The 12,934-nt window shown below is 37.8% G+C and overlaps 1 protein-coding gene across 1 annotated transcript in view; it reads right to left on the bottom strand.

The window, feature by feature from the left end:
- LOC311075128 (F-actin-monooxygenase mical1-like) overlaps positions 1-12,934 on the bottom strand; it is a 146,567-nt gene that overhangs the window by 119,300 nt on the left and 14,333 nt on the right. The window contains exons 3-4 of the mRNA XM_084102292.1: positions 3,379-3,687; positions 1,467-1,733 (exon numbers count right to left, since the gene is read on the bottom strand). Coding sequence (XP_083958418.1) covers positions 1,467-1,733; positions 3,379-3,687 — 576 coding nt within the window. The remainder of the gene's footprint in view (positions 1-1,466; positions 1,734-3,378; positions 3,688-12,934) is intronic.

The raw sequence follows: 12,934 nt of genomic DNA, 5'->3' as shown, positions 1-12,934 counted from the left end.
TTTTAAAAAAAAGAACCCCCCCTTTCAATAGGCTGGCTACGGACCTGCTTCAGGTTATTTATAACGTGTTAAAATGTCAAAGAACTACGAGGCTGATACGAGAAACGGATATAAATCCGATCTTCAATTCCCACGCTATGCAGATTTAATGGAGGGCACGTCACCGAAAGCAACAGATATGAGCTGCGTTTTATTGATCATCAGCTAAAATTTCAAAATCAAAGAGAGAGCGGCAACAGCCTTGGTAAGATCATTTCGTTTCTTTACTTTTAATGATGATGATTGTGTGTTAAGTGTCTGCAACTTACTTTGATTTGCGATAGTTTGCACGTTGGCTTAATGAATACATGCTCAGCTGCTCATCTGCGGTGATGCATGTTGCAGTGGTGTCGTCATATCTGGCTATAACATGACATATAGCCTATAACACGCTCTCACACGTTTATTTTTTAGCATTTTTGGTAAGTAAGTATGCAAAACTCTTACTTACAAAAAAAATGAGGAGGTCCAGTGAATAAAATGGACCGCTGAGGGAGAAAAGGGAGGGGCTAAGGGGAAGAAAGGAGGAAAAGTGGAATCACTTAGTAAAATGGATGCCTGTGAAAACCACATTCTCTCTGTGTTGGCGAGCCTATGTTCGTTGCAGGAAAAATAATAATTACTGCAATAACCATTCATAGTTACAATGACAATTTGGTTATTTTTGCATGTCTCCAGGGGCTCTCTCTTAATTCCTGTACTCCCTTTGCTGTATTGATTAATCCTAATGTATACAAATAAATACAGTTTAATGGAAAATTGCTTTTCCTTATATTTCTTTCAGAGCCAGCAAAAATATAGAAGGGGCCAGCAAAACTCTGATCTACTTGGCCCCGGGGGCCAGTGGGTATTTTTTTTATGTTGAGCCCTGCCATTATACTCTCTGTTGTCTGTGTGTGAGATATAAACTCAGAATTGTGAGAAAAAAGTCAGAAGTGTGAGATATAAACTCAGAATTGAGAGGAAAAAGTCAGAAGTGTAAGATATAAACTCAGAATTGTGAGAAAAAAGTCAGAAGTGTGAGATATAAACTCAAAATTGTGAGAAAAAAGTCAGAAGTGTGAGATATAAACTCAGAATTGAGAGGAAAAAGTCAGAAGTGCGAGATATAAACTCAGAATTGTAAGAAAAAAGTCAGAAGTGTGAGCTATAAACTCAGAATTGTGAGAAAAAAGTCAGAAGTGTGAGATATAAACTCAGAATTGAGAGGAAAAAGTCAGAAGTGTGAGATATAAACTCAGAATCGAGAGGAAACTCGGAATAAAAAAACAAAAACAATTACGTTCGGTTAAAATTTTGCGATTCGTGGTTGTACAAAAAGTATTGGCACGAAGTAACTGAATACCAAGCGCTTGCATACTTGTGTAAAAATGGTTGTGGCCTGATGATATCCAGTAAGGTGATTAATGTTATTAGTTTAGTCTTACCATCAAACAGATCTCTCTCATACACTGGATCACTGGTCTCCTCGTTCACTGCGCTCTTCAGTGTGCAGCTGTAGGAGTTATCCCAGTTATCGCTCTTGGTCACTGTTAATACCCTCGTATTACGATCTCGTCGGTACAGCGGCTCTCCAGCTGAGTTCTTCCAGATGACTGTACTTTCAGCGGGTCCATCATCATCACAACTCAAGGAACATTCAGGAACATCTTCCAATTTGCACTCTTTTTTAATATAAGGTTTGCGGACAGGCTCTGTGAATTAAGATGAAAATTAACATATATATTGTCGCGATTACCAGTGAGAGTGCCCATCATTACCACCAGAGGGCACTCCACCTGGACTATTGTCATTCCCTAATGAAACTACATTTCCAAACTCTCTGCCTGGACTCATCATTCCTAATTGCATCCACCTGTGTCTCATTACCTTGTTTAACTCACCCTATAATAGCCTGGGTTTCACATTCATTCCCTGCAAAGTCTTATACGTGTAACACTGCATTTCTGAGCGTTCCAGTGTTTGTCCATTTCGATCATCTCCCTGTTCTATGTTTTTTTTCCCTGTGTTCCTGTGCCCTGTCATTGTTTGGACTGATTTCCTAAAACCAGTCAGTATCGGGTGTGACCACCATTTGCCTCACGCAGTGCAACACATCTCCTTCGCATAGAGTTGATTAGGTTGTTGGTTGTGGCCTGTGGAATGTTGGTCCACTCCTCTTCAATGGCTGTGGGAAGTTGCTGGAGATTGGCAGGACCTGGAACATGCTGCCGTATACGCCGATCCAGAGCATCCCAAACATGCTCAATGGGTGACATGTCCGGTGAGAATGCTGGCCATACGAGAACTGGGATGTTTTCAGCTTCCAGGAACTGTGTACAGATCTTTGCAACATGGGGCCGTGCATTATCATGCTGCAACATGAGGTGATGGTCGTGGATGAATGGCACAACAATGGGTCTCAGGATCTCGTCACGTTATCTCTGTGCATTCAAAATGCCAACAATAAAATGCACCTGTGTTCGTTGTCCATAACATACTCCTGCCCATACCATAACTCCACCGCCACCATGATGGTTACACATGGGCTGCAGTTGTGAGGCTTGTTGGATGTACTGCCAAATTCTCTGAAGCGCCTTTGGAGACGGCTTATGGTAGAGAAATGAACATTCAATTCAAGGGCACCAGCTCTGGTGGACATTCCTGCAGTCAGCATGCCAATCGCACGCTCCCTCAAAACTTGCGACATCTGTGGCATCGTGCTGTGTGATTAAATGCACATTTCAGAGCGGCCTTTTATTGTGGCCAGCCTACGGCACACCTGTGCAATAATCATGCTGTCTAATCAGCATCTTGATATGCCACACCTGTGAGGTGGATGGATTATCTCGGCAAAGGAGAAGTGCGATTTAGACAGATTTGTGAACAATATTTGAGAGAAATAGTCCTGTTATGTGTACATAAAGTCTTAGATCTTTAAGTTCAGCTCATGAAAAATGGGGGCAAAAACAAAAGTGCTGCGTTTATAATTTTGTTCAGTGTATATAAATATATTATACTGATATAATATACTTATTTTGATCCAAATGTTCATATGGTTCAAAGATAAATATGCACCCAATATATTGTATATTTTGTAACTTATAATTATTGATTTTACTTACAAAATAATTATTTTAAGTATCTGTGTATTGCAGGATTATTATCATTAACTAAAACTTAAATTATTAAAAACATTTTTGTTAATTGAAATAAAGCTGAAATATTATATAAATTAATCAAATATAAATATTAGATGAAATACTTCAATGTTGCCGTGGCAAAAAAAAAAAAGAAAAAAAAAAGTAAGTTAAATTTATTATGATGATGTAAATGAAATGTGCCAGTATTTTGACTCACCTATAACAGTCAGAGTGAATTGTTTTCTTTGCTCTTTACTGTTGATGTCGAGGGTATACACTCCAGTGTGTTCGAGTTGTAGATATCTTAAAGTGAGTTCTCCATTGTGTTTGTCCAGGCTTGCGTGGGATCTGAATTTGGGGTTGGGAATTTCAGTGCTGTCTCCCTCCCGGTCCCATTCAATGACCTTCACAACAACTCCAGCATTGTCTCTGTGTTTCCATGTGATGCTGGTGGTGCTGGGAGACACGGATCCAGACACTGGAGTGAACGCAGTTTCACTATTCACCGCTTTCATCACATTATCACCTGAGAGAAATTATATATTAACACATTATATAAACTTATAAGCAAGTTTGACATTGCATAGTATTTTTTTTTTCCAACAACATTAAAAAACCTGAGTTTCCATCATTGTTTTAACAGCCACTTAGTTTTCAAAATATTTTTTTTATTTTAAGATTTAAGATATTCAATCAAATTCACAATGCAATGGACTTTTGTGGTTGTAATTTTGAACCACGCTTGAAACCCCAAGGCACCAAATTAAACATGAATATACAATTTAAGAGGTTTGATTTTCTTTTAAAGCGAAGACTTCTTACACTAAAAAGGACAAAAAAACAACCCGTTGGACATGCATGAGTAGTACCATGATTTTCTCAAGCTTTAAGGATCTTGGAGTGTTTTGTAAATGCCAAACATTCAGTACCATCAGGGCTGGACTGGGACAAAAAAATCGGCCCTGGCACTTTGGCCCAGACTGGCCCACTATATGATCATAAACACCACCCATCTTTGCACGCCCTCAATTATATGCATACCAACTCCTATTCATTAAAACCACTAATGCCATGTAATGAGTGAGTATAGGAACGAGTGAGAGTTAACAGATGAAATAAGTAAAAATTTGACATTTATACAGTTGAACATATATACTCCACAGTGGTGAATCCTGAAACAAGCTATAAGCTGCATTGGCATAGCAATACAAGTGTTTCTTACAGGATTTTTGGTAAAACTGTGGTGGGTGCACCTCGGTCCTTCTAGGGGGGTTCAGGGGCATGCCCCCCTGTGAGAAAATTTTGTGCATTTTAATGTTTAAATTCATCAATCTGGTGCACTTTGAGAGTTCAAAATTAAAAGCTCCAACCCATATTCAGTGTGCAAATTAAACAAAGAAAAATTCAAACCTCTTTTAGTTACAGTGCCTATTTACATTACACCTACTACATAATATGTGGAATGCAGATGTGGAAATAATCTGTAACTGGGTTATGGGTTCCTACACTCATGACATGGCCTAAGTGTTTTGAAAGTAGTTCTGCTTACCGCAGACTCTACATAGTCAGGGAGCCAAAGTCTCAAAAATGGGTTGAACCTGACATGGTCTGCCATACTTTTTATTTGTGTTTTTTCTGTTAACTTTGACCCTAATAACCAATAATTGGAGAGTCTGCTTTGCCGGAAATATCGCGGAAAAAAATGTGTCATTTTAGTGTATGCACCCCTTATTTTTTATCAGAAAAATGTGAAAAATATTTGTTTTCCTGAAATCCTCAGTGGGTTGGGTAGGCTGTCAATAAATGCATTCCAGATACACAGAACACATGTGCTGACAACATCCACTGAAAAAATAACTCTTAAAACACATTTCTACATGATTTTGCATCAATTTAATGCACTTTTTTCAAATATTTTCATCTTTACTTCATTGGCAATCAACTTTTCACCCAAGTTTTGACATCAGTCAATATGTCATTCTTTTCACCAAACAGAATACTCATTCCACAGAAAAAATCATAAAAATTCAACCAAAATCAATGGTTCTGTGATGATTTCACCACTAGTTGATCAACAGGCTCAGAACCTCAATAGAATTTTAGGCTACTCTCAAAATTCCGAAAGACATACTGGATATTTAACGTCATGGCACACATGCACACACACATGATCTTAGTAATATGAATGAGTTTGTTTGGAACAACCAACCAACAGTAACCAACGGTTACCAATGGACTTCGAAGCTGCTCATCATTGTCTGTGTGGTAAGTGACAGTGACTTTAGTGAATACCGGTAGGTCTGCCCCAGCGTTTTGGGAAAAGAATGGTAATATGGATATTGTAATGGTAATTAACTGAAAGGACCATGCCAGTTTTCAAACAAGTATATTTCTGATGATTCCTCATCCCAAACGTATCCCTGTAGCAGTAGTATTCATTCTCTTCTAGTTTACTTAGCTAGCTTTAGCCGTTTTAGCTCATTTCTGTGGTTTCTTTAAATGGCCATAACTCCTCACAGGAATGGGGTAGAGACTTTTTTTTTTTTAATGCTCAGAACAGTGTTCATTTTGTTGACACTATAATTTTCGTCATTATTTTCGTCAACGACATTTTTTTGTCATTGACATTGACGAAAGTGTCAATACATTTTCCTCATAGTTGTCATCATTTAAAGTCGCCATGAACCGGAAGTTACAAACGACTTTTCTCCAGTGTTGTGATGTATTTCCAAGTGAAACGGAATATTGAATAGAGGGCAGGGTTTTTCTTTTAGCGCTCCTCCTCTCCATCTCTCGTTCATAGCAAACTAACGGTTTGAGGGGAGTTGTCACGCCCTCGTGCCATAGCACATGACAGGAAGAGAAGAGAAGTCGTTTCGAGGGGGGAGGGAAGGATAACATATTTGAATACATGAATTTAAAAAAATTAATGAAGTGCACAGATAAATCATTTATAATAAACACTACAATATTGCATATAAAAATACAAATTGTAAAATTTGATTTCATGGCGACTTTAAAGCTGTTTTTTATTTAGTTATAGTCTCGTTTTCGTCTGTGAATTTTTGGTAACACTTTATATTACGACCCGCAAACAACTGTGTAAGTAAACCGAAATTACGGTGTACGTTTCTGTAATTATATTGTACTTCCGTGTAGGTATAAGGGAACAATATGTTAAGTTTTGGGTAATAAAGGGGTAACAAGCAGATATACAACCTGCAAAGAACTTCGTAAGTAAACCGAAATTACGGTGTATGTTTCTGTAATTATAGTGTACCTCCGTGTAGGTATAAGGGAACAATTATGTTAAGTTTTGGGTAATAAAGGGGTACAACCATATATACAAGCAAACTTTAAAACTGACAGGTACCTATTCTGTTAATATATTCCAGGCAAAAATTGTACGTCTGTTGTATATAAAAGTTTTTATCACATTTCTGGCAAAATATGTTCTTGTGCTTTGTCTCGTAATCGGTCCTCATTTATGTCCAAGAGACTCAATAATAATCTTTTACATTTTAATCCTTTAATTTTTCATATTATAAAAAGGGTTGTGTGCTGCTGCGCATCCATGTGTGATAAGCAAACGCGCATTGTCGTCCCGTATTACTAATGCGCTCATTAAATAACAAAAACAATATTGAGCCATTGACTTTAGACTTTAGAGCAGGTTTTAGTTGGTCAATGGCGTAGTCTATTTTAGTTGCCTCAAAATAGCAATGCGCCAACTATGTGCCTGAACACACCTCATTTTCAAACCAGAACGTCCATGGGCGCAAAATTGGGCGCAAATGCATTTGCTGTTTAAACAACATGGCGCTAAACGTGAAAAGGATCATTGCGCCCGGTTGAAACTAGCAAAAGACACTTGTATGATAGGCCCGTCACTATTTATGTGATACCCACAAAATTATTGGTGTACTAGTGCAACCTTTTTTGATATTCTATACTAACTACATTTCTGTACTTGTGATTACAGGTGACAATAGCATCAGATGGGGAACAGTTTTCGGTTCCTTCTTATACCCCAGGGACAACTCTGCAGTCCTATGCCAAGTACTTGCAGCAATTTGTGGCCTCCTGTCCCCAACTTCGGAAGAAAATTGAGGACATGAAAAAAGAAAATAAGCTGCCACCTATAAAAAATAAGTTTTGGCATGTTTTTTTTTTTTTTTTTTTTTACAATGTGTTTAACCCTCAGATGGTCTTCGTTTAGCAGTCACACTCAGGGCCTTCCCGATCAGAAGTGAAATGAAACTTCCTCCATCCCAGTAAAAACCAATGCAATTTATTTTTGTTCTATAATATTTATTCTTTTTAATTTAGTATTTTGAGACAATTTGATTGAACTTATTAATATTTATGCAATATTTATATTCCATTTTTTGCCATTGAAAATAATGATTTTTTTTTTCTATTTTTTTTTTTTTTATATACAGTATTTTCGGTTAAAATAGAGATTAGGCTTTCAGAAAAAAAAATTAATAAAAATAAATAAATCAATTTATTAAACATAAAATTAAATAAATCATGTTATTGCATGGGTTTACCACTAGATGCCTGTATAGCTCTAAATGGAGATGCTTGTGAATTCTAGTTGTTTTTGGACCAATACTTACTTTTAAGATGTGGATTGAATGTATTTTTTTTTTGAAATTATCAAATAATACTTTTTGCCAAGGTTTATAACATTTTATTAATTATTATTTTAATAATTGTATTAATTATTATATTAATTATATATATATATATATATATATATATATAAATTATAATTATTAATTATGTTATGTTTTTCACTCTTGATGTTTTAGAGTTTCACCCCTTCATTGCTGAGTACTTTTTTCTGCATCGTGGCCGATTTGTAGAGAATTTTTGTGTTTTTGTCAATTTCCCATTCATTTCCTATGGGGGTCATTTTTGACCGAAGACTACGAGTGTGACTATTTTTTTTACGACCACTTAGCATGCTCGGATCATGAACTCAATTTTTTTTTGTGTTCACATACCTAATGCCAGAAAAGTCACCAAGTTTCGAAACATTCCGATGAAGCTGTGATTTTTAAAATTCAAAACAGATTTTTTGTAATCTGAATTTATTGGTGTGCATGTGTTTAAAAGTGTGTTTGTATGTGTGTGTGGGTGGGTGTGAATTTTTTGCACTCTTGATGTTGTAGAGTGTCACCCCTTTACTGCGGTGTACTTTTTTTCAGAATCGTGGCCGATTTGTAGATTGTACAGACAAAAATTCAGAGAATTTCTGTGTTTATGTAAATTTCCCATTCATTTCCTATGGGTCGGTCATTTTTGACCGAAGACACTGAGTGTGACTATTTTTTTTACGACCACTTAGCATGCTCGGATCATGACCTCAATTTTTTTTTGTATTCACATACCTAATGCCATAAAAGTCACCAAGTATCATAACCTTCCGATGAAGCTGTGATTTTTTAACATTCAAAACAGAAAATTATTCGGTCAGAAGTGACCGAGGACCATCTGAGGGTTAAACCAATTGTTTGTTTTCTCTGTTCAATTGTTGGCGATTATTGTTATTTATACAGTTTGTACAATGTGATTTCAAGATTATTTCTGTGCTGTTTACAGTTTGTACAGTGTTGATGTCATTTCAACATTGTGTTGTTTATTGTTTATTGTTTTTGGTTTAATTGTGCTACTGTTCTTTTACAAGTACTAATTTAGAAATTTGTTGATAATGCTAATGGTGAAGCTAGGTTTGTCTGTTTCAGAATACTGGTTTAATGTTGTATTTACCCTGTAACTACACAGAACAAGGGGGTAACAAGCGGCACTTTAATTTACAGCCCGCAGGAGTTACACTTACCCTGTAACTACACAGAACAAGGGGGTAACAAGCGCCACTTTAATTTACAGCCCGCAGGAGTTACACTTACCCTGTAAATACACAGAACAAGGGGGTAACAAGCGCCACTTTAATTTACAGCCCGCAGGAGTTACACTTACCCTGTAACTACACAGAACAAGGGGGTAACAAGCGCCACTTTAATTTACAGCCCGCAGGAGTTGCACTTACCCTGTAACTACACAGAACAAGGGGGTAACAAGCGCCACTTTAATTTACAGCCCGCAGGAGTTACACTTACCCTGTAACTACACAGAACATGGGGGTAACAAGCGCCACTTTAATTTACAGCCCGCAGGAGTTACACTTACCCTGTAACTACACAGAACAAGGGGGTAACAAGCGCCACTTTAATTTACAGCCCGCAGGAGTTACAATTACCCTGTAACTACACAGAACATGGGGGTAACAAGCGCCACTTTAATTTACAGCCCGCAGGAGTTGCACTTACCCTGTAACTACACAGAACAAGGGGGTAACAAGCGCCACTTTAATTTACAGCCCGCAGGAGTTACAATTACCCTGTAACTACACAGAACAAGGGGGTAACAAGCGCCACTTTAATTTACAGCCCGCAGGAGTTGCACTTACCCTGTAACTACACAGAACAAGGGGGTAACAAGCGCCACTTTAATTTACAGCCCGCAGGAGTTGCACTTACCCTGTAACTACACAGAACAAGGGGGTAACAAGCGCCACTTTAATTTACAGCCCGCAGGAGTTACACTTACCCTGTAACTACACAGAACATGGGGGTAACAAGCGCCACTTTAATTTACAGCCCGCAGGAGTTGCACTTACCCTGTAACTACACAGAACAAGGGGGTAACAAGCGCCACTTTAATTTACAGCCCGCAGGAGTTACACTTACCCTGTAACTACACAGAACAAGGGGGTAACAAGCGCCACTTTAATTTACAGCCCGCAGGAGTTACACTTACCCTGTAACTACACAGAACATGGGGGTAACAAGCGCCACTTTAATTTACAGCCCGCAGGAGTTACACTTACCCTGTAACTACACAGAACAAGGGGGTAACAAGCGCCACTTTAATTTACAGCCCGCAGGAGTTACAATTACCCTGTAACTACACAGAACATGGGGGTAACAAGCGCCACTTTAATTTACAGCCCGCAGGAGTTGCACTTACCCTGTAACTACACAGAACAAGGGGGTAACAAGCGCCACTTTAATTTACAGCCCGCAGGAGTTACACTTACCCTGTAACTACACAGAACAAGGGGGTAACAAGCGCCACTTTAATTTACAGCCCGCAGGAGTTACACTTACCCTGTAACTACACAGAACATGGGGGTAACAAGCGCCACTTTAATTTACAGCCCGCAGGAGTTACACTTACCCTGTAACTACACAGAACAAGGGGGTAACAAGCGCCACTTTAATTTACAGCCCGCAGGAGTTACACTTACCCTGTAACTACACAGAACATGGGGGTAACAAGCGCCACTTTAATTTACAGCCCGCAGGAGTTACACTTACCCTGTAACTACACAGAACAAGGGGGTAACAAGCGCCACTTTAATTTACAGCCCGCAGGAGTTACAATTACCCTGTAACTACACAGAACAAGGGGGTAACAATCGCCACTTTAATTTACAGCCCGCAGGAGTTACACTTACCCTGTAAATACACAGTTGAAACGGGTAACAAACACTACTTACTATGTAACAATACGAAACAACACTATTTGCACAGTAATTACAGAGAAAGGTGCTCTTATTAAAAAAAAAAAAAAAAAAAAAAAAAAACGTTTTAATTACACAAAAATCATAGCAGAAACTAATTTTTTTTTGGCTTAATGTTAAGTAGTTTAGTAAGAAAAGCCAATAAATTCAATTTTTATCATACTGTGCTTACATACAGCCATATATATATATATATATATATATATATAAGTTTAATTTACAACCCACATATGTCAAAATTACCCTGTAACTACATTGCACAAGAACATATTTTGCCAGAAATGTGATAAAAACTTTTATATACAACAGACTTACAATTTTTGCCTGGAATATATTAAAAGAATAGGTACCTGTTAGTTTTAAAATAATTACATTATAAATAATTTGCTTGTATATCTGGTTGTACCCCTTTATTACCCAAAACTTAACTTATTGTTCTCTTATACCTCCACGGAAGTACACTATAATTACAGAAACGTACACCGTAATTTCGGTTTACTTACGCAGTTGTTTGAGGGTCGTAATATAAAGTGTTACCGAATTTTTTTTATGTCACTGCAGTTAAATCTGTGTCTGTATTGCATGTTCAAACTTTAAAAATGATTCATATTAACAGGTTAATTAATAGATGTTTTCTCCGAGAGTATATAATGAGTTTGGAAATTTTAGAGAAATTCTAAATTAATGCATTACAATTTAACTAAACCCATTCGATTTTAGATTTAGTCGACTAAAATCTTATTGTATTACGTCGACTAAAACTAGAGTAAAACTAAAACAATTCAGATGACTAAAATATGACTAAAACTAAAATGGCATTTTAGTCAAAAGACTATGACTAAAACTAAATCAAAATTTGCTGTCAAAATGAATATGCTGTAACCAACAGAAAGGATGATGTCTCATACAGACTTGACAATCAGCTCAAATGTGAAAAGCTCAATGTGACTTTCTGGGGAGGAATCCTTTGTGGCACACACAATGTCGTGCAAAGTACACAAATCGTAAAACTGTTGACCAGAAGAGGAAAAAAAGTTGAAAAGCTAGAAGGCACTTCATTTGAAGCAGAACTTAATCCGGAGCCAGACAGCAGCAGGCCTACTAAAAAAACATGGATGTCAATGCAACAGCCCATCAAACACAAGGAAGTGTGCTTCATTTGTGGAAGAGCATGCACAACCAGAGGGAATAGATCCCCCATTTTGATCGCCACTTATGACAGACAGAATGCAGTATGGGAAAAAGCAAACAAACTTGAAGTTAAAGAGATACTACACAAGATTCATGGTCCTGATGGAAACAGGTGTAATGATATGATTGTTGAGGACTTCCGATACCACAAGGAATGCATGACCAACTACCTGACAAAGCGTCTTCGTTCACAGGAAAAGACTAGTACTGCCACCACTCCATATGATGCTGCACTCAACCAACTCATATCTCGGATAGATGAGCCCCTTTTCAAAGAGAATGCCATATTCTTCGTTACAGCTTTGAGGGATGAATTCCTTAAATACTTGGAAAGCCATGGAGTTCACAATGTTACCTCATATAGATGTTAGTCCTTGATTGCCAACCTTAGAAGGCACTATGAAGTAGGTGGCAATTGTACAATAATGGTTGTGCCACAGAAAGGATGTTCTAGCCTGATTTGCTCAGCAGAAATGAATGTTGGCTGCATGCTCTCAAAGTTGAAGGAACTTAAGGAGAAAACTGAAGAGGCAGAGTATGAAGAAGAAAGTTATGATGAGTTGACACCATAGTCTCTTCCTACAACACTGCAAAGTGAATACGGAAGGAGCTCCAGGACCAACGTAAGCAGGCCCTGAAGGAAGCAAGAGAAGCCAGAACAGCTCAAGCCCGTGGAAGTCACCAGATGCCTGGAAGTATGACTGAAGACCCGTCACTGCAGCTAGAGATATCATACCCGGAGGCATCCCGAAGAGTGAGCTCTAACCTGTATAACCACCTGGCATGGATGATAACAGATGCATCTCCAGACTTAGGTGAGGACGGCCAGGTGAAAGTCAGTCCTAAGCAGCAAGAACACGTTTTCAACCTTGCCCAACCTTTTCAAGTTTTGCTTTTTTAAATTAGTTTTTATTTTAATATCGTTTTCAATTTTGCTTTAAATTTAAGTTTAGTTTTAGTTAGTTTCATTAATGGTTTTGTTAGTTTT

The sequence above is a fragment of the Abramis brama genome (genome assembly GCF_963993115.1).
Source record: "Abramis brama genome assembly, chromosome: 2".
Lineage (NCBI taxonomy): Eukaryota > Metazoa > Chordata > Actinopteri > Cypriniformes > Leuciscidae > Abramis > Abramis brama.
Note: the sequence above shows the minus strand (reverse complement) of the source record. Positions and strands in the feature narration are given on the sequence as shown.